General features: G+C 43.2%; 2 protein-coding genes across 5 annotated transcripts in view; both read right to left on the bottom strand.

Annotated features, from left to right (window-relative positions):
- Positions 1 to 1,858, bottom strand: part of atp1a2a (ATPase Na+/K+ transporting subunit alpha 2a) — a 34,678-nt gene extending 32,820 nt beyond the window's left edge. The window contains exons 1-2 of the mRNA XM_044220723.1: positions 1,715 to 1,858; positions 725 to 799 (exon numbers count right to left, since the gene is read on the bottom strand). Coding sequence (XP_044076658.1) covers positions 725 to 799; positions 1,715 to 1,726 — 87 coding nt within the window. The 5' untranslated portion in view covers positions 1,727 to 1,858. The remainder of the gene's footprint in view (positions 1 to 724; positions 800 to 1,714) is intronic.
- Positions 1,859 to 5,252: 3,394 nt separating this feature from the next.
- mpz (myelin protein zero) lies at positions 5,253 to 19,845 on the bottom strand. 4 transcript variants are annotated; one of them, XM_044220725.1, is made up of 7 exons: positions 19,620 to 19,844; positions 17,877 to 18,043; positions 15,370 to 15,583; positions 14,372 to 14,501; positions 13,829 to 13,871; positions 8,816 to 8,845; positions 5,253 to 7,802 (listed from the first exon to the last, which is right to left on the bottom strand). In XM_044220725.1, exons 1-7 carry the CDS (start codon positions 19,663 to 19,665, stop codon positions 7,791 to 7,793), a joined length of 642 nt encoding a protein of 213 aa, XP_044076660.1. In that variant the 5' UTR covers positions 19,666 to 19,844; the 3' UTR covers positions 5,253 to 7,790. The 4 variants fall into 4 exon arrangements, with proteins under 4 accessions (XP_044076660.1, XP_044076659.1, XP_044076662.1 ...); XM_044220724.1 differs by having other exon boundaries at positions 5,253 to 8,845; positions 19,620 to 19,845; XM_044220727.1 differs by lacking the exon at positions 8,816 to 8,845.
- Positions 19,846 to 27,419: the final 7,574 nt, after the last annotated feature.

The raw sequence follows: 27,419 nt of genomic DNA, 5'->3' as shown, positions 1-27,419 counted from the left end.
AAGACAAGGAGAAATCCACCAAAATCTACAGTAGCCTCAGAGGACCACACTGAAATGTAGCTGCAAGTGATTTGGCCACAATCAACTATATGCCCAAGTGTTCACTAAACAGTTTGCTAGTTAGGCTTTATTTATATGCCCCTTAACCCAATATTGATCAGCCATTGTCTGGTGGTTGCTTAAAGGATTTCTGAGACAAAAATGTAGGAAATCACCAACTGAAGAAGTACATGAGGCAGACTGATGAAAGTAATCACAAAAAATACTCCTAAGTGTTGACAGTACAACACAGGCCAACTTGATAATTGCCAAGAGCTGCTTTATCAGAGATACTACGTGCAGCAAAACTTACCACAGTTTTCATGGGGATTGCTTGGCTGCGTTTTGACAACACCTCAAAGAGCTACAGCTCTGCACAAGACAAAAACTCTGCACTACACTGTTGGTGGCCCACAAATTATTCAGTATCTTTATGAGCAGCCAGAGGGTGGTGGAATAGATAGGAGAGGACAGGCTGGCTTAGAACTCATCTACAACTGACTACACTAAGCAGGTTGATTACCTTTTTTTTTTACGGGCCACTGTTTTCATTTATAGCCTTGTTAAATAACCTGGTATCTTTGGCGTAACACTATTTGGGGATCGTTTGGGAGCAGCAGCGATGGAATCAATCACTGTGCAGAGTGAGTGTGGGTTGAAGCTGTGACAGCTTGTTTTTTCTTACATAGGCCACCTCCTTCTTCAGCTCATCCAAGTCCCTGTCCTTCTTCTTCCTCTTCCCTCCATTCTCAGCACCACACTGGGGGAAAAGAGAGACAGATTACCATACATCAGGCCCGTAGGCTATCATCCCAAACCTCCACAGGAAGTAAGTGGGAAAAGTCACATGCTTGTAGCCACATTGTGTCTAGCCAACATTCATAGCCATGTATTACAACATCAGTGTGAGCACAATGGACTTTGTGTATGCTGGTTCATTTTAATCTCCTGGCACTATTGGCAAACCGTTCACTGAATATGGAGGAGAAAATCTTTTTTTCTCAACATGTGTGTTCCTCATTTGTGCTAGCGAGAGAGTGTGTGTGTGTCAGGAACAGTTGGTAGAAGAGTGCATCATGGAAATCATCTGCTGCTGTCAGTCTCCTCTTAGCAGCACGTGTGCATGTCAGTGAAGGAGGTATACACAGACAGAATGAGAGGAGAGTGTGAGCAAGTGACACAGTGAAAAAGTAATCAAAAAGAGCCAAAGAGGGAGCACAGAGCCGATGGAGTGCCTGAAATGTGTCTGGCATAGCAATTTCCCCCCACTGTGTGTGTGGAAGATTACCAGCCTGTCCTCCTATAAAGCTAAATGGAATGGGCCTGATGGAGAGAATAAAAACAAAATTACGTAATTACCCAAGTAAATAGCAACCCTGGAAACAAAACTTATTGAGGAGAAAAGCCATCATCCTGAGATGTTACTGTCTTAAAAAAGGAGCTGTCTGATGCTCAGAGATATCAAGCCCTGCAGACGCTTCTAGAAATCTCAGTATTTTTCCATGATGCATGTCCACGCCATATGCTGTTACTGTGCATAAGCTACAGAAGGAACGCATAATGTCACAGTCATGTTCATCCTTTCAGTTATGACAAGAAGGGCATGAGTGTAATTAAAAAAAAAAACATGGAGATAATTTCTCAAAGTTATTTTTAAACAGTTAAGAGAACTTACCCCTTTGCCCATGCTGGATGTTCAGACGTCGGCAGGTTATAATGTGAAGGACAGCACTCAGGGGCCCCACCACAGCTGAGACATCCCGCCCCCACCCCTTGTGGAAGACACTGGTGGCTTTTTTTGGGCCTGGCACCCCCACACCAAACATCCCGTTCCCTCTCTTCTTGCTCCCTCCTGTCGGGGTAACCTGAGCCGTATACCCCCCCTCCACTCCTATCCCAGGGTTTCTCTGCACCCAGACCACCACCACCACACACACACACACAGGGTTTCTGTGTGTGTACCTGCACCTGCTCAATATGTCCCCACCCCCACACACACATGGTTCCATGGAGAACAACAGCCAATCAATCACTGCTGTCAACAGAACAAATGAAACCTTGCACTCTACATAACATGCAGTATTTATAACAAACGTGATAACAAGGGACCAATATTGGCCCAAAAGATTAATAATGAAAAGGAAGCAGAGTATTCATCTGTCTGGATTCTGAGCACAGACTGAATCCTCAGGTCTGTCCTGCAAATAAGTCCTGTGATAAACGGCTTAATCATTTGTTAACTGATCCTCAAAGATGAACTGTTAACATTATTTTAATGTTTTTCTTCTGCTTGAATTCAAAGTGGCTCCTGCCAGTGTAATGCTGCAATTAGCTTAAAGTCCAACATATTTAGACCATAAGGCAGGTCATCACCACTGTGCCCACGCATCAGATGCAGCCTGTGTCAGATAAGTACCAAATGTCTTGTTACTAGTTGCCAGTTAGTTTTAGAGTTGATTTTACATTTGGACTCCTCCTACATTGCACTGCTTCTAGTCCTGTACGAGCTGTACCCTTTGATGTATCTATGAGCCCCTGTAGTGTGCTCCTTTTCAAGATTTTTTCTCCAACTAAATGTTTTTTTCAAGGGTATATTTGCTTGCTTGTTTGGTTGGTTGTCCTTATGATTAGAGTTTAGCATATTTTGGGGTTTTTTAAAAACTCAATATGAATAAAGTTTCTTATTAAAGTTTCTTATTTCACAGAGATATGAATATACAAATTCAAATTTTAGCAATAAGATCAGCCAGAGAAGTAACAGGATTAAAAGAACAGATTAAAAAAAAACAGGTCAATTTAAACTTGAATGGGTCAAGAGGTATAAGAATGAGAAAGTTAACACTATGAATTCATAAGCAATATAACACACCCTTACTCAATTCAGTACACTCATGGGTTTGCTCATTCAGCCTTACAAAATTAAAACAAGCAACTTACTCTGTCTTTATCCTGTAATTGCCACTTGTGGCAGCTGCTCAGCAAAAGTTACATACCGGTAGTCTCGCCTTAAAGCCCTATGTATAGTAGGTTTTGAAAATGTCTTACTGTCAATCTAGACAGCTGATGAGGATCCGTCCCAAGGACACTGAGATGAATGGCCTGAAAGCAACACATAGACTGCACCTGGATTGCCTCATTTTTCTACATACTAAAACTCTACCAACAGAATAATTTGAAGGAATAGTTCTACATTTTGGGAAATATGCTTATTCAATATCTTGCCAAGACTTAGATGAGAAGATCAATATCACTCTCATGCCTGTGTGTTAAGTACGGCGGTAGAGCCAGGAGGAAATTAGCTTAGCCTAGCTTAGCATTAAAGACTGGATGCAGACAGCTGGCCTGGCTCTGTCCAAAGTTTGAAAATACATCTTTCAGCACCTAAAAAGCTCACAAATTAACACTTATCTCATTTGTTTTATTTGTACATGTGCAGAAATGTAAAAATGACAATTTGTTTTAGGGGGAGTTATGTGCTGTTGCCTGGCAACCTCATGGTGACAACTAGACTCTGGGAAGTCGTTTGTTAAGAAATGGTTAAACAACATAACTCCCTCTAGTCTCCCTCAAATTACTATTTTAACATTTCTGTTAACATGTTAATTTATGAGCTCTAGTGGTGTTGCTAGGCATGTTTTTGAACTTTGAAGAGAGCCAGGCTAACTGTTTCCCCCTGCTTCCAGTCTTTATGCTAAGCTATGCTAAGCTAATAGTCGCCAGGGGCCCATTTATAAAAATGTATACTTGAACTTAGTCATAAGAGCATTTCCGACGTTGTGCTTACATATTCTTTCATAAAAGATACTGAGCATAAAAACCTTCTCAGTGTCTTCCAATAGCAAAAACAGCCATGGTTACTTCGTACTAATTATACACACTATTAATAGAACATTGCATCCTGTTCTGTTAATACTTAATAGTTCATGCACTCAGTTCAAAACACCTTGCGTCTGGCAATTAATTCCTCACACCTTCAATTGATAATTCTTATCACATTGTTCATAAAGCTAATGCAAAGTTCACCACAGGCTTGGACGCATATGGGTCCCAAACTGCAATACCCCTACATAACCAGCAGGAACATTAACAAGCCTAGACTTTACTTAGAGATAAGATCATTTCCACGTCAAAGTAAGGTTTTATAAATAACTACTTATACGGTTTACTGCATATGTCCGTTTTATAAATGTTGCCACTGGTTCCAGCGCCACACAGACATGAGTGGTATCATTCTTCTTATCTAACTTTCAGCAAGAAAGCAAATATTTGCACCTCCCAAGATGTCAAACTATTTCTTTGAAAGGTGCTATAATGACATCAATTCTACCCATAGTAACTTTAAAGCCCCTATGTGTAGGATTTGAACATTTCTGACTTTGGTGACTCCAAATGGTAGAATCAAAACAGACACTGGCAGACAGCAATGTTCAAAGGAGAGAAGGTGTCTTGTACTGTACAGATTGTGAAGCCACTTGAGGCAAATTTTTGATTTGTAATATTGGGCTATAAATAAAATTGACTTGACAGCAATGCACGCCATCACCCCCTCAGCCAGCTATTCAGGTGCTGTAGCTGAGCAGGTCAGTGGGCATCAGTTAAAGACTGTGGTTGTGTGTAACTGTCTGATTATGAAGCAGAGCATTTCTGAAAAGGTTATGTATGCTCACTGAACCCAGCCTGCAAGTTAAGTCAGAAAAAATTAAGCCTTTCTGAAAATTATAGCTCGTTTTGTCACCCTGTAAAATGTGAAAAGGTTGTAGATGGTCACAGAGCATTTATTTTCAGTTCGTCATCATTACTTTTTGGTAGTTGGGTAACAAAGAGCATAATGAGGTGAAATCATTTTAGTCCTCACCTGCTGCCATGAAGCATAAGTTTCAAAGTTTAATTCCAAAACCAAATTAATTTTGTATTTGAAAGAAAAACACCTGGTAGTCATTGTTCAGCATTTAAAACCTCCAGATCACGTCCTCTAAAATGTTCTTATTGTGTATGCAAATGTTTTTAGATAGCTAAAAGGGCTAGTGCTATTCTATCACAAGTTTTACTTTCATGCCATCAGAGTATTCAAATATTTCAAATGGTGGATATCTCATTTTGGAAGGACTTCCTTCTTTTGAAAAGTTCATGAAAGTATGTCTTGGCAGAGACATTCGTGACAGATTTACACAATGCTTGGAACTGAAAGAAAGAAGACTGTAGACATTTTCAGCTGGGTTTACTTTGTCTTCGGTTGACAACAGCTGCGCTTGGGGCTTTAATATTTATTTACGTTCTCTTTACAACATATTATACAGAGTCATCAAAAGTTGTTAGTGCTCTGGAATTATCACAAGCATTAAAATAAATGTAAAAAAAAAAAAAGAAGCTCCAGTCATTTCAAATAAAGGAAGGTTATTGTGCAACTATGACTAATACAGTTCATAATACATACAAAACATTTTTAAAAGGCCTTTTAATGCTGTTTGTCTTATGTCAGGTGTCTGTGTGGCTTGCTGAAAAAGAAGAAAACATTCTAACTAATCCATTTGACTGGATAGTTAAACAGCGACTAGTGAAACAGATCTCCAGTTATAAAGATGTGGATTTTAGCACCTCCATTCCCGTTATGAATTTTAAAGGAACATTCAAGTCTACACTATCCACCCTGCATATCAAGCACGCAGATCGCAATCCATCTTTGGCTCAGGGTTGGGGAAGGAGCACCTTTAAAAGAAAGCTCTGGGGGAAGAGCAGGCTCTATCTGTAGTGATACATATGGATTTTTGGCTTGGCTTAACACGCCAGATAAGTCTCTTCCTCCAAAGCTTTCTCCCACAGCAAGCACCTTCCTCCCCTTTTTTTTCTCCCCAGCCACATCGCTGAATCTGAGGCTAACCGAACCCTTATCCACCCCTCATCTTCTCTCTGACGCCGCACGACAACCTCGATTTCCCTTTGTCACGGAATAAAACGTGCACCAAAGAGACAGCCACACAGTACCTTCCATAACACGCAAGGTCAGAAATATAATTACATATTCCATCAAATACAATTACATTTCTTCCCTGCCTCGATAAACATATTCTTACACGTGTACACATGTAAAAAATGTCTTATTATTTGCTTTACTTAGGGTGACATAATGTTGTTTTTTTTGCTTTATATCAAATCTCATTTTTAACACTCTTAACTAGACACACATATACATAAAACACGCGTCGTATTTGCGACCGGAAGAGAGCTAGCTAGATTATAAGTTTCTGTTTGGCGTCTTCAGTGAGAACTAAAGGCGGATTTCTGCCCATGTGTTTCCTTCCTTTGCCAGTAAGGGGCAGAGGAGAGCATTTTGGCATTCGAACCAGCAGAAATAAGACAGTAAGGAGTCGAGGGAAGGAGGGAAGGCGGGCTGGCAGGGGGACATGCCTTTGGGGGAGTTGGCATTTTGAAGGGCAAACGAGAGGGCGTTCGTCGATCATTGGGCAAGACTGAGGGAGGGAGAGAGATGTCCGTCAACAAGTTTGAAAATGAGAAGAAGAAGGACGAGGAGGAGGAGGAGGAGGAAGGACAGAAGAGAAAGCAAAGAGGAGCAGAGCATTGAGCTGTAGGCCTGGCATTCAGATAAGGAGAGGCTTAAAGAGTGGAGTGGATTGTGTATAGGCCTTTTCTGTGGGGGAATAATGCAGTGCAGAGTCACTAGACGACAGGAAGAGGAAGAGATAAAGGAAGCCAAAGACGTAAGGACAGAGGGAACGAAACAGGGGTTTGGAGGGAGGAGATGAATCCCAAGATGGGAGCAGAGATGAAGACTGAAACACAGAGGAGTGAAGACAGCAGAGGAGGCAGGGAGGGAGAGAGGAAGATGTAGAGAGAGATATCTCGTTACCAGCACGTGCTAAAATAATTAGCCCTGGGTTGGCGAGGAGAAGCGTGCGAGTGGATTAACTGGACCTAAAATAACTCAGAGCACGGAATCTGCACCTCTTCCTGGCCCTTTTGTCAGACTCCTGTGCGCGTCCGCCAGCCCTCGGGGGCCGTGACGTCATTCCAGGTCGTCAGTCGCCAGCCGTCGAGTCAACAGCGGACAGTCTCATGCACTCAGGCACAAGCAGCACAGCAGGCGCACCCCACCCCCACCCACCCCGCTCACCTCTCTCTCTTTTTCTCCCCCCCTCCCCTGTTGGCTGAAAAATGTGCAGCTGTTACCGTAAGCCCGTACGCTCTTATAGGGCCAGAAATAGCCCCCTTTAGCCAGGGCAGGGACATGGCGACAACCTCCATTAGCTCAAATGTGAGAGGATTGAATCACCCCGAGCTCGAGGGCTTCAACCTCTATCTACGCCGGCTGAGAGCAGGAATCATATTTCTCTCCTACTATCACTCACCTCTCCTTCTCTGTCTCTCTTTTTCTCTATCTGAAGTCCAGAGTGCACTCACAGCTCCGCTCAGTGTGTGTGATTGAGTCGTAAACATTAAGGGGGAAGATTCAGGGGACTCTAAACACAGTGGGACGTCTTTCGGGTTCCTCTTAAGAATGTTATGTGCGTAGTTAGGCCTTAAACAGTTTTACAGTTTGCCCAATGAGTGCATATAGGGTCTCCGATGAGACGTTGTAAAAATCATTTGACACTGTTGCCACTGATATACTAGAACTATTCTTACAGCCAGTGCTGTCTTGAAAGAGTAGAGATAATGGGAAATAATGGGGGTTGCATCAGGCTGGGCAGAAAAGGAAGGAGCAGACTAGAGGAGTGGAGGCAGTCATGGAGAAGTCAGACCTTTATCTATAGGAGAAAGAAAAGGAAGAAAAGAGGGAGGGGAAGTGAGAGAAGAAGAGAAACAGGATAGAGCAGTTAGCATATAAATCACTTCTGTAATTTAAATTAACAAGAAAGTCAGGAAATTCACAGTGAAAGAGGAAGAAATGGGATAGGAGAGGGAAAAGAATGAAGATCAGTGTGAGGGGAGAAAGTTAGAATTTGACACGGCGCCTCCGAAAAAAAGCAAATTGGCTTGTCCCCGCAGCTTGGGATTCGTGATGCGTATCGGACGCACTTGGAGAAAGCTTTTTCAGTGGATAGGATCACAATGAAAGGAACCAGAAAGGCAAAACTCGGGGAGCAGGTTTTTAGATTTTGTTATCAAACCCAGCCGTCTTAGGGTCTCGCTTCAAATGGCATATCTTATGACCTGACAAAAGTACTCGGGGTGCTGGCTGGTGTAAGAGATTATCACGACATCTTAGATCTCGGCCCATATAGCTGCGTCTACAGTCATCAGCCTGTGACAAGTGCTGATATGATTTGACTCATTTATTCAGGGACTCAGGTTGGCGTTGTGGTGGGCGTAAAGTAGGTTTGTGGTTTAACTTTCCTGCTGTCTTCTCAGTAGACTTCCCACTCTCTTATCCTCGACGGCTCCCTACCCCCATGGCTTCCCCCGCCTTCCTATTGGTCTATTATTTGAAGGTGAGCTGGTTGGCAAGGTGGGAGAGGAGGCCAAGTGGTTTGGACCTCCTTATCCCTCCCTCACCACCGGGCCCTTCTTCCCCATTTTTGCGGGTCAGCTCCAGCTCGATGGTCATCAGCACCCGGCCCGAGCCGTCCTCCCCTCCTCCCCCCACCTTTGCTGTCTTTCTGACTATGGTTCGCTGCTGTTGCTTGGGCTGAGCCTTCGCCACCGCCTGGCGCACGGGCTGAAGCAGCCGGCCGGCAAGCCCGCCCCAGCCCCTCCCCGTATCCTATTTCTTATCCTTGCGTGACTCCTGCTTCTTCTTTTCCGAGGCGGCCGCCTTCACCTTGGAGGGGTCGGCGGGAGGCACGGGGCCCTGTGGGGGAGGAGGGAGAGGGGGTCGGGGGGAGAACAGGGGAGGAGAGTCACTTCAGGAGGAAAGGAGTGTGAGGGAGATAGAGAGAGAAAGAGAGGGCAAGGAGAGAGGGGTGAGATGGGTGCCTTAGAGTTGAGAGGATGAGAGATGGGGTTAGCAGGAAGGGTGGAGCTGTGTGAGGAGGAGAGAAAAACACATTTAGGAGGAAGAGGTGAGAGTCAGACATACATAGAGACATATAGGGGTGAGGACGTAGAGAGACAGTCCTTTTAGGGGAGGGGGTAGCAAGTGAGGGGGGGCGGTGTCCAGAGCTGTAAGGGGGTGACAAAACAGGTAACCATGCGTTAGGATGGGACACAGTGGTAGGCTCCATACACCTGGCTCCATACACCTGTGACAACTGAGTGACAATTGATCAATAACACACACACACACACACACACAAACAATGTATACCAGATTGGGTTCTTATTGGGATTTCACTATTTTTAGATACTTTGGCCCTATATACACATCTTTAAAAATGACCTTGTTTGTAGACAAAATGGCTTCCCTCTGGGTCATTCTTGTCACAGTCCCCAGTAAGTATTAGTTTAGTCATTAAAATTCTGTTGAAACAATAGTTATATGAAACCAAGATAATTTAACACCACACATAAAATTCATAGCCTCACCAACCTAACCCTAACCTCTTTTCACATTTGAAAAAATGTTAATTTTAACCTCAGATTTAGTGTCATACTAATGATGTTATTGTTATTCAAATTATGTTTTTTTGTTAGTTTTTTCTTGTTTCTTTTCTTCTTGTGCTTTTGTGCATAAATTGTCTAAATGCATACATTGTGCAAATGCAATATCTTGTCAGGACCCTCTTGAAAACAAGATGATGCATCTCTAGGGGCTTATCCTATAGACAATAAAATTTGTTCCAAACTTTCACCTTTCAACCAAATTTAGTCCAATCTAGACACCTTCAGTAAATGCTGATTGTCCTGCAAATCAACACATCCATGCATACTGGGTCTCTGAAACATTTAGACTTTTAGGATAACACGAAAAAGTTTAAGGACTAGCTGTAGCACATTTAGAGGGGGGAACTACATGGAAATGAAATATTTGTTTACAAATCATATAATTGGGCTATTTAATAAATAATTAAAGTTTACATGGGAATAAATTATTTGTTCTAGATGTTGTAGACCATTTTGCTGTAGCTGTGGGTCAGGGATGGACCTCCTTGACTGGCTATGTGATCTTTTTTTAAAAAGGCCAACCACAGCTTCAAATATTCAACTAACTAGAACTTATATAATTCATCCATTCACTCCCACTCATTCTGTATATTGTCTGTGCACTGTCTAAAAACATCTCTAAGGAGAAATCTATAAAAAGGAAGAGGAGGAATGAGGAAAAAGGAAGTAAAGTGCGACTTTACTTGAGCACAACAAATCCATCAGGAAGGACTGGACAGAAAGGAGATGAGGTCAAGGTAACACTTAACTTTACAATAGCTGTATTCTAGTGCATTAACCTGTGAGTTAACCTATTGAAAAGTATCAGAAGCACACAATAATGCTCTGATGGGGCATAATGAAACTTCACACATACAGTATTTAATGGTTTTCACAATACTGTGTACTTTTAATACTCTTCCAGAGGTTGAACTACAGGCCAGTACTCTGTAGTAAAGTGTTATTGACAGAGTGAATAATAAGCATGCTGGATCTGTGGTTTGGAGACTGAAATACATCAGGTTAGTCAACGGTGGAAAGCACACCAGAGGCAGCTTCTACCCACTGAAGCTTTGACTAATAATACCCCACTGGTTGCATTAGAAAATGTATCATCTTTAATTATGCACTGTGCAAAAGCACTCTGATAAGACAGCAATCGAGGCGTACACTCGCTAGGCTACCATCCGGCTCGGCGGGGATGCTGTGCAGCCCATCCGGTGTCATTACCTTCGATCATACTTACATTCTCTCATACATCATTGTATTGTTTACCATTATGCATCCCACGATAGGCTCTGTTTTTGGTGCAATGTATTGCAGAGCTCCCACGCTAATGATGGGGCTGCCTCGTAAACACACTTGAGCCTGCTTAGGCAGTATGCAGAACCACCCTTGTTACAGGGGCTGCACACACTTCAAAGGAAATGTGGGTACAGTGGCAAAATAGGAGGGACTGGTGGGGAGGTAGATAGGTAGGTAAGTGGCTGCATCCCCTGCTGCATACTAAAAGAGACGGTGACAGGTGAGGAGGGAGATTGAGAGGTAGATGAAGAGTGAGAGGTAGTGATTTTCTGTCCAGAACCGAAGCAGATCAGAACCCAGAAGACCTGAGGAGGGAGAGGAGAGACACTGGAAAGGGAGTGAGGTGGTGGTGGTGGTGGTGGTGGGGAGGAAGGATCGACAGAGCGAGAGGAGGAGTAAAAAGGGAAGAGGAGAGGGGGAATTACAGACAGATAGATGCCTCTCATGGTCAGCGAGGAAGTCAAAGGCACGGAGAGGCGGGATGTGGGGAAGGAGAGCAGGAGGAGGAGGATGCGACTGAGGAGAGGGAGACAGGGGGCCGGATAAGAGGGATGTGAATGAGAGAGCGAGGGAGTGAAGTGAAGTGAAGTAAAGGGGGGGAGGGAGATGGGGGTGCATGTGTATGCGTGTATGTGAGCTCAGATCGATACCGAGTGCACTCAATTATCATTCCAGTACAGTATGTGTGTTCATTCCTGTGAGCTTTCTTATGTGTGTGGCTGCGGGGTAAACTCCTCTCCCACAACTCCACCTAATGGGGAGTAGCACACACCACAGGGTTCCTTTGTCTCTCTGTCTCACTCACTCCCTCATTCACTCCCTCACCCACAGCCTTTTGGAGATTTGTAGTGCAAGCCCAGCAAACAGAAAGTAACGAAGAAGTAAGTAAGAAGATACAAAATAGTGTTGTGTCAGCAGAGCCTCCTAATAAGGGCTATTTGATCAAACAACCACTTATGAGCGCAGTATAAAATCCCATGAGTCCTCTGTGTGCGGCGTAGCTTTAAGAGAGGAATCAGCTCTGCAAATAAAAAAATATATATATATATATAATATATATATATATATATATATATATATATATATATATATATATATATATATATATATATATATAATAAGGCAGTTTGGGCTCAGATGGAATAGCTGTTTTTGCTGTATATTTTTCTTCTAAGCCAAGACTTGTAGGAGAGTAACTGTAAATGACAACATTGTCAAATATTTCAGTGTCCTTTTGGCGGCGAGTTATTTATTCATATATGCACTGTCACCCGCCGCAGGCACTTGAGAGCAACTGACTGCAGCTCAAGAGTAACCTGACAATCATACGACAGTAGAAAGGAAAGAAGAAGACAGAGGGAGGAAGAGGGGCTCCGTGGAGATGAGAATGAGCGCAATTGTTTGAGGGAGGGGGAAGGGTTGGCCCTCACTGGTGTCGCCCCCTAGGTTTGAGCCACAGGGGCAAGATGGTGCACTCCTAACCGCCGGCGGAAGCCCGCAGCCACAGTTGCTGCTTCGGTTTTACATTAGCTTATACCTGCGGCTAAATGACGCGCTGTCACAATGACACCTTTGATATTTCGTCTCCGATATCTTTGCTTGTCTCTCATTTCAAAGCTGATTTTTATTTCGTTTTTGAAGGGTGCTTGTGGCTCTCATTTCCCAATAAGCGTGGGTTCGTGGGTTCGATTTTCACACAATCTCTCTGGGTGGAGTCTGCATGTCCTCCCCGTGTTACCGTGGGTTCTCTCTCCGGTTCTCTCGGAAACGTTAATTGATAACTCCGTATTGAATGAATGTGTGAGTGAAGTCCTTGTCCTGTGTTTGAGTTGGCCACTGTCCAGGGTGTGCCCTTTCACTGGGATAGGCTCAGTATCAAGCGGTAGAAAATGGATGGATGGATGGAGCGTTTTGAACTCAAGTCCCTTGATTTCCCTTTTTTTTCATTATCAGCATGCAAGGCTTACAGTCGATTACAATACACCCCCCCGCAACCATCCAGCCCCTACACTACCAAGGAGTAATCAAACAGGACTTGCCCTGATGCCTTGTATTCACAAAAGAATACAAGCCACCAAAATGTCTGATTAATACACCATTTGAGGCTATCACACTCCCATGAGGAATCGAGGGTAAAAAAAAATACCCCAAATCCTTGGTGTGCAGCAGTGTAAAACCACTGATAACAACCCAGACCATAATAGGCCCAATGATTTTCATTTGACTCCCAGTGAGCGAAATCTGCAGCTCCCGTCCATTTCCCCACTGCGAGCAAATCACAGTCTCCATTCAATACAGCAATAGCATTAGGGCCGTGACATGGCCTCAGCCATTTCACAGTCGCTGGTTTGATTTTTGCCCCTCGGCTGTTTACTTGCACCGTGCTGTTTAGCCCCCCTGCGGGAGCTGAAGGAGGGGTGAGGGCCACGAGAGAGAGAGAGAGAGAGAGAGAGAGAAGGAAGGAACAGTACGGGCTTTAAAGCACCTCAAATGCTGAGATGGCACTAGAATTCTAACAGCTTGAACATTGTTATTAGTGTTTGCCGGGTAGAGTTTGAATGGCATGTTATTTTGTTGTTGATATGTTGCTTCCAGAAGGAGCCAGTGCGGACATACAGAAGCTGCTTGGACTGGCATTGGGGGAATGCGATTATGAAACTGTTCTGTCATGCACTGTCATGTTGGATGTGTGTGCTATTGTGTGTCTGCACTGCAACAGAATAGAAGAATATTCCTTCTGACACGTTTCCTGAGCCTAACAAATATTCAAACACTGAATGCTATTGTAATCTCTCCAAAAGATTTCATTTTACTATTTAGCGCCTGAATATGACAGCAAACCAAGCTGTTGCATTTGGTGTTGTCATCTGCACATGTGATGGAGGGTGTGAGGAAAAGAGGCAGAGGAAGAGGAGGGGATATGGAGGAAGGAGAGAAGAGAACTTGCCTGTCTCTGCTGTGATCCCTCTTTCTTTTTCTTGCCATGTTTGCTGGAGGGGACAAAAGAAAGACAATGTCAGGATGTCGAATCTATCTCTCCCTCCAGTGGTCACAGGGCAGCATTGCCTGGCAGCCATCATAAAGAGAACATCAACTTAATCTACTGGCCCTGTCTCAAACACAGCCCCCAGGTGCTAGAAGCATTAAGATCTCATAAGATTGGATAGGTATAAGCAAGATGATGGATCCATCATTTTCATGATCTAGTGGATTATCCACTCAGAAACCTTGCTTCACCACTTTTAATCATCTTGCTTTGGACCTATACAGTACTGCTTTTAGATTAAATCCAAATGAGAGATCATTATCGGCCCAGCTGACAAACTTCAAATCTAAACCTTGCACACCTAACCAAATCAAATCGTGGCACGGCAGCTATGCCAGCTTGGCCACGCAGGTGTCAGTGCCAGGGATGGGCTCCGGCTTCAGCTCCAGACCCTGGCACAGACCCGACTGGCAGAGCGCCGCCGGCCACAGGCCAGTCACTGACCTGACACTGAGGCTGAAGACGCGGCGCGCCACCAGGAACCTCATCAGGTAGTAGATGACCACAATGAGCACCAGCAGGCCCAGCACCACCCCAATGATGGCTCCTGTGATCACACCAGCCTGGATGGGAACTGTGGACGGAGGATAGGAAAAGGACAAGAGTGTTAGAAGGTAGAGCAGAGACCGATGCAGAGACTTTGAAGATAAACAGGAAGAAGAGTAGAAAGCAAGTGACAGAGAGAGGTTCAGAAGAAAAAAGAAGGTATGAAGAAAGAGAAACTGTAAAGCAGTGAACAGGAGAAGAAAATATGTTGTCATAGGAGGGAGGAAATGAACAGAAGAGGAAAGCGAGGAACAAAGCTAGAAGGAAAGGGAATGAGAGATGAAAGTAGAATAGAAAAGGAGAGCAAAGGTAAAACAAAGGTTGAATGAAAGATGAAGAATACAAGTGCAGTAGAGCCAGAGAGGGAGATGTAGAGGAGGAGAGATAAGGCAGAATAAAGGTGAAAGCAGGGATAGAGTCGTGGAGGGAGAAGGTGGGGGAAGGGACGAGACGGTGGAAGACGATGGAAAAGGGGAAAGGACAGAGAAATGGGAAGAGAAGGCAAGGAGGAGGGGGAGAAAAGAAGTGAAAGGGAGGCAGTGATAGCAATCTCAAATAGAGAAAGAGATAAAAATTGTAATTGATTTCATTTAACAGGAGGTGCAAGGAATTCTAAACGAGGCAGTGTGACGACTGGTCTGAACACAGTACTCGCTTGAGTCTGATGCACAGCGCAAATTGAGATTAATTTCAGACTTTGGAATGATTATAACAACAATTGTGAACAGTTGGGTTCTGATGAAAAAAAAATCACCAAAATAAGCCATATGGGCTCAGTGGAAAGCTAATGAGCAGACACAGATGTAAGACAATGCAGGCATTAGACTTTACATGCTGGGGAATCTGATTTTGCTGAGGAGCCCCCACAGAACTCCCTGTACTCCTTCCCATCTCACCCTTTTCAAAGACCAGCAGGCGGACGCTGGAGGGCCGGCCCACTATGTCAGGGGGGTTCTTGGCGTCGCAGGTGAAGGTGCCGTTGTCACTGAACTCCAGGTTCTTGATCAGGATGGAGCCGTCACGGCGCCCCGGGTTCCCCACAAACTCCACCCGGTCCCTGAACGGGCCCTTGTTGTCGACATAGGCGGCACCACCAGTGTAGTGAAAGATCTGTAAAGGACAGAGAGGACATTGTACTGTCTATACATGGGGTGTCACCATAAACATTTGTATTTACTTAAGAGTAACTGCTGCATTTGACTGTTTTTTGTGGCTGTTACACAGAAGTATTTTGCATTTGAGGTTAAAAAAAAATTGTGGAGGCTCACAGGTTTTTGCACCCTGTAGTGGCTAGAGTTACATTCATATTTTATAGTCATGTACAGGATCATGACAAACATTTAGGAGTCTTGTCTGCACCAACAAGTAGGGCTGGGTATCAAACCACAATACCTTTTTTGGCACCGAGTGAAATGTGTCTGTAGCACTGAGTATTGAAACCTGTCAAATACCGAAGGTTGAAATGAAATCTGGTCATATCGGTAATCTTGCTTACTTGTTCTTTGATCAGATAGTTCCTGATTTAAATCTGCAATAACTGATTTTTTTGGCCACTTGGGGGCAGTGGAAGCAATCCGTGAACACCCTATAAAGTGGACATGGTAAACTTTAGGCATAAATGCAGGGCAACATTGGTGTTCATTTGGAGTCGTATTTCTGTCTACCTGGCGAAGTCCAGCATTGACTCTTTTAGCTCTGTGTTGGTCTCCACCATAGACTGTATATATAGATGGACGACGGATCTCCACTACCTCCCCATAGACTGTAATGAAGCCAAAATATCCCGGATAGTCGGGTGAGAATTCTCTGTAAGAGTGACAACTTTCACATTACACATTAGACTTATTTGATCCATTGTTAATATAAAATATTGATTGGAGCAGCTTTAAGTCAAAATTTTGCCATCTTTAGACTATTTTAGGTTTAAGTTTGTGTGTGTCTGCTTCTCTTTAGACATGATATAATATTTTGAACTGGCCTTTTTTTCTTTTAATGGAAAAGAAGAGTTTTGCAGAAAAACACGTACCGTTATATTTATGTAAGTGAGGTATCGAAAAAAGTATTGTTTTAGTACTGACAAATTCTGAACGATACCCAGCCCTACCAAAAAGTCTTCTAAAATGGCAGATGACAGCAGCCAAACTAAAAGCTAATTGATTTGGGGGGAAGCCTCAATGGGCAGAGGGGTACAGCTGGGGTAACTGCCGATGCCCCAGACTCCACAAGGTCAAGGTCAAATTTGGTTAATATTTTGGTAAACGATTAATTAAAATTTTCAGCACACGTCTAATTGAACGTCTAATTTTCAGAAATTAAAAACCACACTTTAAAAGGACAAATGGGCCATGAAACCAGATAGACATATGAAACTGTAAATCTGTCCAGGCGGATAGAGAAATGAGCGACAGAAGATGGGGGAAAAAAAGAGAAGAGAAATCTAGTTTCAAAGTGAGGGCACTGCAGGAGATGGATGAAAGCGAAGGAGGTGAGGGGAGGAGATAATGAGAGAGGAGGGGAGGGACAAAGAAGGTAGGGCTGGGGAGGAGGAGATTAAGGGAGGTGGACAGAGGGAGGCGCAGTCAGGACGGGGAGATAGAGAGATTAGAGAGATGGCAGGACGATAAGGGCAGGGAGAGTGAAATTAAAGAGCAGGAGGCAGGTGAGGCAGCAAGAGGAGTGAGAAGATTAGGAGAGAAAGTTTCTGTGCACTTGTTGTTTCCTTCTTTAAGTTAATACATGAATACTGCACTTGAGAGTGTGATGCCATGTTAGATATTCACACAGCCCTGATTCCTTCCTTCCTGATTTGCAAGTTTGGTGAGAGTGCTCTAATAATTACTCAAAATTCATTCATTTGTCCATCCTATAGCAAAAATGATCAGTCATGTTTAAATTCTGAGATCCTCATATTAAAGCTGCACAAACCAAGTTCGCAATTGATCCCAAATTAATCAGATAACTTCAAGGACTTCTCTACCCACAAATCATGCCATGTGACATTAGTACACAACCCCCTTCTCGGACTAAATGTTTGTTTCTCTTTGTGCCTGGTAGGGGTGGAGATGGTGAAAACAAAAGTCTTTTAGCAGAAGACGTAGCCATTGTTGGTGAGTCTACATTTCTGTTGCTACAAAAGACGTTTTTGTATTTCCTTAAATAATTATTTTTAGCTTCTTGAATGTGAAAAAAAAGGTTAATTTCAAGGAGTACATAACATCAGAATTTCATTTAGGGAAATAAGTAGAAAAGGAGAAGGGAAACTCCTGGTGACTGCTTGACAGCAACCTGTCCGTTCATTTGATACAACAGCGCATTTTCTTTACAGGATGATGTGTAGTACCACATTTATTCATACATAGCATATAGTTTATGTAGTTTGTGTGTGTGTGAATTTGTATATTACAGAGATGCTGTCCCGGGAGCCATCGGGCCTGTATGTCCAGGAGAAGGTGACGTCCTCTGAGGTCCAGCGCCAGGAGAAGAAGGAACAGGACAGCCGGATGTCGGAGCCCACCAGTGCGTGGCGCTCCCAGCCGGTGTAAATCACTATGGCCTGGGACTGCTCAGGTACTGGGAGACACAAAGTAGGTGGACATGGTTAATTCACAAATAAACACAGCCATCCACACCACCATAAGATTAAAATGTTTCAGGGGTAAATATGTTTTTGGTTTAATATTGCCTCTATAGTATTAGCTTTACTACATAGTCTGACTGCAACCTGCAAAAGTATTTTGTTATTGTTGTTGACAAAAGCAAGACAACACCATGCCTGCAGTTGTCTACATGAGTGGACATACTGATCGACATATAAACTTTGGATCTAAAAACACTGTACTGATTGGCATATGTTCTTAAGTCACTACATTCCTGAACATTTTTCAAGCCCCGCTGTAATCACGAGACAGTCAAATGTACAAAGCATCACTCACATTACCGTTTATTAGTTGAAATCAGTAAAATAAATCCCAAATACTTAGATATGCACCCATACACACACCGTTAAACTGCACATTTAGTGGTGTCATATCCACCATCGATGCATGCACTCGGTAAATATTTGGATTATTGCTGGAATATTGGTGCTAGTCTCTAAAAGTCAAAGAGGAACATAATTTTCTCCATTAATATGGATTATGTTGGCTTAATCATGTGCACTGTTTATGCTTGAATAATATTTAATGATCGATGTTAATTTGGTTTTGGCTGCAAAATCAATATTTTACTTCCCTCAAAAATGCACTCAGCATCTCAAACAACCACCAAAGCCACTGGGAGCTGCTCACTCCTGCCACTCCAACATTAGCCGGAACAACATATTTATATTGTTCAGTTTCACGTAAAACGTGTGAATGGGCCACCAAGAGTCATAATATTCTCACAGCTACTGTACATTCACACAAATGCCCGTAAGTGTCCTGGAGCTTTCTCTTGCTCTTTTAACACCTGGTGAGTAAAGTTCACAGCTTTCACTGAGAGCGTCCTTGAGCGAAAGCTGTTAGTGTAGCCAGCCACCGCAAAACTTGTCAATGAAATCACGCCTGACATTTTTAATTAAAATTCTGACAAAAACTCAAAAATATTTGACAGGAGGGGAGCAGAGAGAGCCGTCTGCTTGAGAGCCAAAACTCTGCCAACCATCAGTTTAAAAGTCATATTAGTACTCTTTAACAACTTTTGCAAGCTTAGAGATACCTGCTTTATAAGAGGATCTGTGCTCCTCTTATAAAGCATGGACCATTTACCATGATGCACCTGAGAGGATGAGCAATATCCTCTACAGGTGTCCTAATGGCTATTTTTAATCAATAAGTAAATTTTAAGATATTAATTAAAATGCTTTAGTTTAGTATTAAGCCAGTGTAGATGGAGATAATACATTTCAGTGAAAGATCAATTAAAACTATCAACTCCCTCTAAGCGTATTGACCCTTTTTATTATCATCAAGGCCATCAGCTTTCATGTAAGCAGTAAAGAAGAAAACACAGAAAAAGCCCTCATCACATCCTCATTTAACCTTTAACCCCACATCAGTGGAAAGATAATTTCTACATCTTCACTTTCAACAGATGAAAATCAGTGTGGGCTTCTTTGAGACCTCATCAAAATAAAACTTGATAAAGAAGATTCATTCTTTCTTTTTACCTATTCCCAGGAGGACAACCGACGCCAGCGCCAAAAACGTCAGCATGGTTTCTGGCTTCTACGGAGCTCCCAAAAGACTGATGCCGCAGGACCTGACAGGAGTCAGTCGAGGAAGAGTCCCACTCTGGAGGGAGTGCGAGTGGAAGAAGGAGAAAGAAAGAAAGAGAGCGGAGGGGTGCAGGATGCCAGGACAGAGGGCTTCAAAACAAGACAACAACAGAAAACCCACTGTCCACTGGTTTATACCCAACCACACCCCTCGTGAAGGCCCGGCCCTGCCCATTCCTCCTCTCCACCCCCCCTCCCCCCCATTTCTCTCCATTTTGTTTTTTATTGAAACAAATTACACACATTATCTTTTGAAGTGGGAGAAAAAAGGCAAAAAAAGGCAAGAGGCACCTGCGCTGTACAGTATCTGGTGAATTAATTGGGTAAACAATAGGCAACTTGGGGCAAATTTGCAAACTCTGTGCAGCAGTACACCATGATGAATGTAATGTGTTAGATTACACCCTCATTGAGATGTGATTGAGTTCAGAGGGAATGCTAATCAATGCTTGGCATGTAGGCACGAGCACAAGGGTGTGTGACAGGGAATCATGGCCATCTGCAGTCGCTCTGTATGTGATCACTGCTCATATGTAAATATTACATGGGGAGTGGTGGGAGGCTGTCTCGGCCTGTTTCTGTCTGTTTACAGTGAAGTAGGAGGGGATGAAGGGGATCCTGCAGCGAGGTCAAACCAGTGCTCTCTCCTCCATCCCCATCCCCCACCCCTCTTTCTCCTCTCCCTGCACTTTCACCGGGTCTGAGGCCAGCGGCCCAAACAAAGCCCCGACTCTTTGCCCTCTCTTTTTTCTCCGTCCTCCCTCTCTCCAGATTCTTGTTGTTTGCTGACGTCTAGCACTTGGAGACAATGGAGAGACAGGGGACAGGGGCTGACTGGTGTTTGCCCGTCTGTCAATGGCGCTTTCTTCCTCTCCGGCCTCTCCCTTTCTTTCTCCCAGCCTCATTTTCTCCTCCTGCCTAGACAAAGCTGTGCATTCAAAGTGCAGCGCCCACTCCTCACTTTTCCAGTAACACAGACAGCGAGAGAGTGGGGAGAGACCTGCTATATATAGATGGGTTGATATGAGGACAAGACAAGACGCAGAGAGGAGAGCAAGACGGCGGCAGACACATGGGGAGAAAATGAGAAAAGAGCCAGCAGTGTGAATGAGCAGACACACTGGAGTGGAATTTCTGCAAAAGCCTCATTTGTGAAGGCCTCATTCCATCATTTTGTCACGTCATAAATATGCATTATTTTAGCCGCTGGCATCGTAATAGTGAATTCATGCACAAATTAATGGTCTGCGGTACCCCTCCAGCTTCAGCAAACATACAAGCTGGAGTCACTTATTCTCAACATGAAGTGTAAACCATATCAGTCATGATTTGACTCCTCCCGCCCCCCTTGGGAATGTATGTATGTATGATGAGAGCGTAAGAAGAGGAGGCACTTGACAAGGATGTCCACTTCACTATGTTATTTTATTGAGCCTACTTATCCGGCTTTCCTATGCTAAAAATCAAGGATCTCCTTTGCGAGTGGGCTCTTGGCCGAGACAGCAGCAAAGCATTTAGTGACGGATCGACTTTTGCTTACATTTGAGACCACGGCATAAATTCTTGCCACTTGTGATAAAACGCATCCACTCATTCATCTTAACACCTCAAATAGCCCGCTGACGGATCAGCTGAACAAAATGGACCATCTGCCAACTTGTTGGCGCCATCAACTGTCTAAGCTTTGGCTTGAATGTCTAAATCGCGACATCCTTAACAATTATGGCAGATCCTGCCTTCAGGCCCCAGAGAAACAGGGGGATTCTTTATGAGCCTGGCAGGTGCAGAATGTGGCGAGCACCCAAACTCGTCAGCACCGAGTGACGGTGGCAGCAGCAGTAGTTGAGCTTGGCAGGCAGAAACTGTATCACATATAGAGCGAAGGACCCCATTCCTTCAGCTGGCAGTGGTATAGCACACTAATGTAGGAGAGGGAGAGCTTATCTGCTGCTAAATTATACAGAGAGGAGAGGTAGTGGAGAGGGGAGAGAGGTACCAGTGAGAAACAGACAGCGAAAACTCGATATGTAGAGCCATTTAGAGATTTTTGCTAAATTATACACAAGTCCTCAGCTCAGTGATATTGAGGTGGACAAGGCTTCATATCAATTAGTGTTATTAGAGATGACTGAATACGCAAAGTACCTTGGGCTTCAACCACTGTGTGAATGAAACCATCTCAACTGTCTGCCTGTATTACTCATCAAGCTTGCTTTCACAGGTTGAGACAGTGGCCTCAGTTGCATTTGGTGAGGGCATGTCATTAGACACCCATAGAAATTTACAGAGCATATTTTCTTGTGATATTGTAATTTTCTTTGACGTAGAATTATTTCCAATGGAATGGGGAAAAAAACAAACATACCAAGCACACATTCAAAAGACCAGGGATAATCACAGTCTGGGAAAGTATCCCGAGCTGTAGATGTTATGGGCTCTTGTCAACTCTATCCATGTCTAATTTTTCTGCAATGTTCAGTATGTTTGTCACAGCTCTGAGTGCAGCCCTGATCACAAGGCAGGCTTTCAGATGTGCAGAAGGGGAATGTCTTATTTGAAATGTGGAGGGCTTCTGTGAATGGAGAGAGTCTTGGAGGGGGTTTTGCGGGTCAAGACGGGGAAAAAGCGAAGAGAAATAGAAGAGATACACACCACAGAGGCTGGTTCACAAGAAGGTCATAAGACTAATGACTCTCAACAATGATCCAATGGAGTGTACTGCAGTCTTACCCCCTTAAGCTCAAGCCTCTCAGTGTGGGCCAAAGTGAAGCACTGACAAGTGGGGAACAACAACAACCACTGCCATCATAAACCAATCATAAAGTGCTCTCATAAACGACTAGTTTGGCTCATAGTTTTGCTGCAGGGGTTGGATAATCAAGCGAAACATTTCCATAACCAAATAAGGCAAATGAGCCATGGCGAGCAATTGGCCAGAAAACTGTCAAAAGTTAAGACTAGAAGGCAGGATTAAATATAAATACAGCAGTTTTATGCCATTTAGGCTTTCTAATAGGACACAGGTTTGAAGCCTGCTGACTAAAAAAAGATCTAGAGTAAGAAACTGCCACAAAAAATATGACTAGAAAGCGTCTGTATACATTTATTACCTTAAGCATTTGGAGCAGTGATTCCCAACCAGGGGTATTTGGGGGTACGTGGAAAAATTGTGGAAACTCAAGTAATTTGACAAATGGAAATTACAATCTTAATTAAACGCTTCTGTATATCTTCATATTGAGTCAGCTGTAACACCTGAACATGATGTGTTAAAAGTAGAAGTGGAAACAGTTACCAAAAGGTAATAGATAAATGGTTAAACTTGATAGCTTAAAGTAATAAATAAACAGTTAAAATGGTTAGCTTAAAATAATGGATAAACAGTTGAAATAGCTTTAAGTAATGGATGAATGGTTGAAATAAATGGTGGTGTCAATGAAGGGGTACTTGAGTTCACCTGACAGGGCCGTGGGGGTATGCCTGACAAAAAAAGGTTGGGAACTACAAATTTAGAGGACAGTCATCGGCACTAGCTTTCTGACATTTAGCGGTTTGATGCAGGAAACATGGCTGTTTATGTTGTTATAGAGCAACAAAGTCAGCACAGGGAGGAGGGGTCAATAAAACATTGGACTTTGACACAAGACCAGTGTTTGCTTCCTGTTTCCTATTGACAGTCAACATTGGTTTCTTTTAACCATGACCATGATCCCTCCTTACCATAACCAAGAAGTTATTTTAATCAAAACCACAATTTTTCCCTCACCAAGTAGTTTTGCTAGCAGCATGGCTCTAGGGATGACAATGCAGGTCTGTTGATCTGTCCATCACTTTGGTCCAGACAACAGTTGGATGGATTGCCATGAAATTTTGTACAAATTCATGGTCCTAAGAGGATGAATCCCTGCATTGGTGATCCCCTGACTTTTCATCTAGAGCCACCAGAAGGTTTCAGTTTGTCCAATACTTTGGTTCACATATGTGCTCATTTTACATTAATCTTATGACTCTGCGCAGCTGATGCAACACCAGCATAGGCTGGGATAGAAATCAAGTGGACCCACTCTTGCGCTGTGAGTCTCAGACAGTTTGTAAGTAGAGTGGTAACATTACTGGTAGAGTTTTACAATAGAAAAATTTAAAAATGAAGCATCACCAACAGCAAGTTCGATAAATTGATCTCTGTCATTGATTAATTGATGTCTTTTACCTTTTATCTTAAATGCAAAAATTAAGTATGGAAACAGGAAGGTAAGAAGGACCATTCAATTAAAGACAATGAGATGGTGGCATACAGTGTTCTTTTATTTTTGAAAAAGGGAGTAAAAAAGGCATGTATTTTGAGTTACAGTGAGAAGGTATAATTCTAATGTATTCTTCATAATAAAGCGGATTTGAACATTCATTTAGCGATCTTGATAAAACTATTGTCAGCATGTGACTTCTTAATGTCTATATATTTCATATTTTGATACATTTCTTATATGTTGTGATTGAAGTTACAAATGGGACATTATCTGTTGATAGTGCCATAAATAGTGTGCCACAGACCTACCAGTCCTATTCTTCAAAGTATAGCTCATATCCCTAATTGAATACCACAGCATGTGATGTTCAGTAGGGTTCTGGGTTAAACATGCATACAGTAAGGCAGAGTTTTTTAAAATGGTGAGATGAAACTGTTTTTGAAGGCTTTGACAAGTGATGTCCTACCAATTGGAGGAGGGCACTCTGGAGGGCATAGCTGTATTTTCTCGTTTAACTTGGAGGACTTGTTGGCACAATCGCACACAATTTGTACTAGTTAAACTGAGCTGATGAAGTGCCCCAGTGAGTTAGTGCATACAATTCTGCACTGTCTTATGTTGAGGACCTAATACCCTGTTAGAGTGGAGACTGGAGGACGAGGGAAATCATATAAAGGGCCCAAAAAAGAGGGGGCCTGACATCATCAAATCCGAAAGGTTACTGGCCAACGCTCGGCACTCCTGCTCAAGAAAAACACTATTGATATTCCGTGGGTTCGGCCAGGGACAATGGCAGGGCCTGTCCTTCGCTCTCTCCCTCATAGCTTGGCATGGCCGAGATGTCACAGAGAGCACCAAACAAATGGATGGAGAGATAGAAAGGGATGGAGGGATGGCGAGGAGGAGGAGGTGGAGGAGAACAAACGCATTGTTCTCGGGGTGGAGAAAGGGGTATTGTGAGCAAGACAGATAGCTTATGTGGGAGAATGGGGTGGGGGAAGAGAAAGAGGGGCACAAAAGGACAGAGAAAGGTGAAACCTGGCATTTTTTAATAGATGCCCCCTTTTTTTCTTTGCAGTTGGGAGGTAATCCATAACGCTGCTTTAGGGAACACTTCCTAAAACTTTAAAGAGGAAAACAGCAGGGACTGTTTCAGCACAGAGGAGCCATCTTCAGCTTACCTTTCATCTGTCACAACACACAACAGATCAGTTCTGGGGCATTTTCTTTTTTTTTTTATAAATCATGCTCCACACCCCAGCTGCTTCTTAACATGTAGCAAAGCCCAGTTCAACAGAGGCGGCGAGCAGGTAGGTTTGCAACTGCAACTTCCCCCGCGGGACCTGGTCTGAACGGGTGACTTGATGTGAACTAACAGCACAGCTGTTTGAACATGGGCTAGGACCTCGGTGGAGACGGAGGCCACTGTGCTGCAATGCCCCACAGGCATGTGATATGCGCCAGCTGCCCCCCTCTGTAAAATCAGTGACACATACACACACACACACACACACACAAACACACACACACACACACACACACACACACACACACACACACACACAAACACGGACAGTTAACCAGGCACACACATTTTCACACAGAAGATAAAAACAACCCCCATTCACACATGCACAAAAGAGGACACAAATACAGACACGTCTCAGCGTGCAGGCACTTACACTCAACACAAAGATTCACAGAGACTTTCATGCTTCCTCCCCACTTACACAATCACACATATAAATTAGGCAGAGACCACGCTTGCCGCAGTCAACCTTCAGAGTAATTCACAACAAAAGCCAGGATCATACAGCGCACACAATATGGAATTAAATTCATTACATATTTGCATTTTCAATATTTCATGCTCTGTTGCCTGTTTGATTTCCATTAGGGCCTTTTCCATCCCTCACACTTGCTGTTTCAAGCCAACTTCTTAAGCAACAGTATAGCTGACAACTACTATTTGAAATTCTGATTTTAGTAACGACAGCAAGTCCCTTGTTTCTATTCAAAAAATAGATGAGATGTGAGGATAATATTCAAAATGAGTGTCAGATGTACCCAAAGTAGTGTGCAGGAAGAGAGATATATTTAAAGAGCAAACGGGGAGAAATAAAACACCTTTAAAACTTCACGAGGGGAAGGAAGTGAATGAAAACTAAGAAAAAATAAGAGCACGGTACAGATAAACAACAGGGGCAGACAAAAAGGGCAGGGAAATCTGAATTCGGAATTTCCATTCTACCACAATGGTGTCCTTCTCAAACTCCCCTTCAACAAACAGGACATCGCCCACACACACAAATAATAGGCAAACCACCAGTCGTGCAGTATGCATACTTGCATACCAAGATAGCATAACAAATAATGATCTCAAAAGCTCTCCAGTATACAAAATACAAACCACTATGGAAGGGAAAACAGTGACAATAGTATGCCACATGCAGTGTAGTCACCACAGAACTGGCAAAATTTGACATGCAAATAACCTGCAGACCAGCCAGCGCTGTAAAATTGCACACTTGATGCATGCCTCCTTGCAGCCACAAGAATGCCGGCCAACCAATACTAGTAATTTATTTCCTGCATCTGTGTGTTCAGCACAACTTCCTGCTGCTACACTGGAGCAATGCATTACTGATTACTGAATAGGTGACAAGAATAGGATGCAGCATTTAAAGTGGCCAATAAGATCAATGGTGTTAAACTGCCAGATCTGTCTCACATCTTCCGTAAGAGAGCAACTTGAGATATTTTACAGTGTCCTCTTCAACCTCTGTAAGGAGAATTTGAGCTCCTACCCTTTGGACGGAGATTCAGACTACCAAAGGCCAGGTCTAACGGGATGAATAATTCCTTTATTTCTCAGGCCACCAAACATGTTAAATGCTCACGATGACCCAACCGATTAGTTTCCCCATTTAACTACTGGGGACTCATGATGATGGTTTTCGCGATGGCTAAACATACTCTAGGTTTTCTGTTGTCACTTGATGTATTCGTGTATTTTATCGCGTTTTTTTTTTTTTTTTTGCTCTTGTTGAGTTATTTTACCACAAACCACAAACATAAACCTCAAGGTGGTGCTAAAGGAAAATTCAGCAGCCCACCAAAGTCATTATGATTCATCCTCTGGGCACCGTGAATGTTTGTACCAAATTTCATAGCAATCAATACAATAGTTGAGATATTTCAGCCTGGACAAAAATGGTGGACCAGCCAACTAACATTACCATCCCTAGAGCCGATGGTGTGGCTTCAAATCATTAGCAGCGACATTAGCAGTTTGCAGTCCAACAGTTCTTTGTGTTTTTAATGCAGCTCTGTTGCCCTTGTATGTGTACGTAAATGCAAAGCAAAATTCTCAAGCAGTCGGTGCCTGTGTGTCAATGTCAACTAAATATTTCCTGCACATTCACTCTACTTTGCATTTAATGTG

The sequence above is a fragment of the Siniperca chuatsi genome, linkage group LG13 (genome assembly GCF_020085105.1).
Source record: "Siniperca chuatsi isolate FFG_IHB_CAS linkage group LG13, ASM2008510v1, whole genome shotgun sequence".
Taxonomy (NCBI): domain Eukaryota; kingdom Metazoa; phylum Chordata; class Actinopteri; order Centrarchiformes; family Sinipercidae; genus Siniperca; species Siniperca chuatsi.
This window is presented reverse-complemented; position numbering and strand designations above follow the sequence as displayed.

Bases quoted from the DNA above. Each gene is read 5' to 3' on its own strand.
- mpz (XM_044220724.1), bottom strand. From the start codon at position 19,665: ATGCTGACGTTTTTGGCGCTGGCGTCGGTTGTCCTCCTGGGAATAG. The intron at 18,044-19,619 runs GTAAAAAGAAAG...TGTGTCTCCCAG, and splicing joins GGTTGTCCTCCTGGGAATAG to TACCTGAGCAGTCCCAGGCC. The intron at 13,872-14,371 runs GTCAGTGACTGG...TGTCCCCTCCAG, and splicing joins GTCTTCAGCCTCAGTGTCAG to CAAACATGGCAAGAAAAAGA.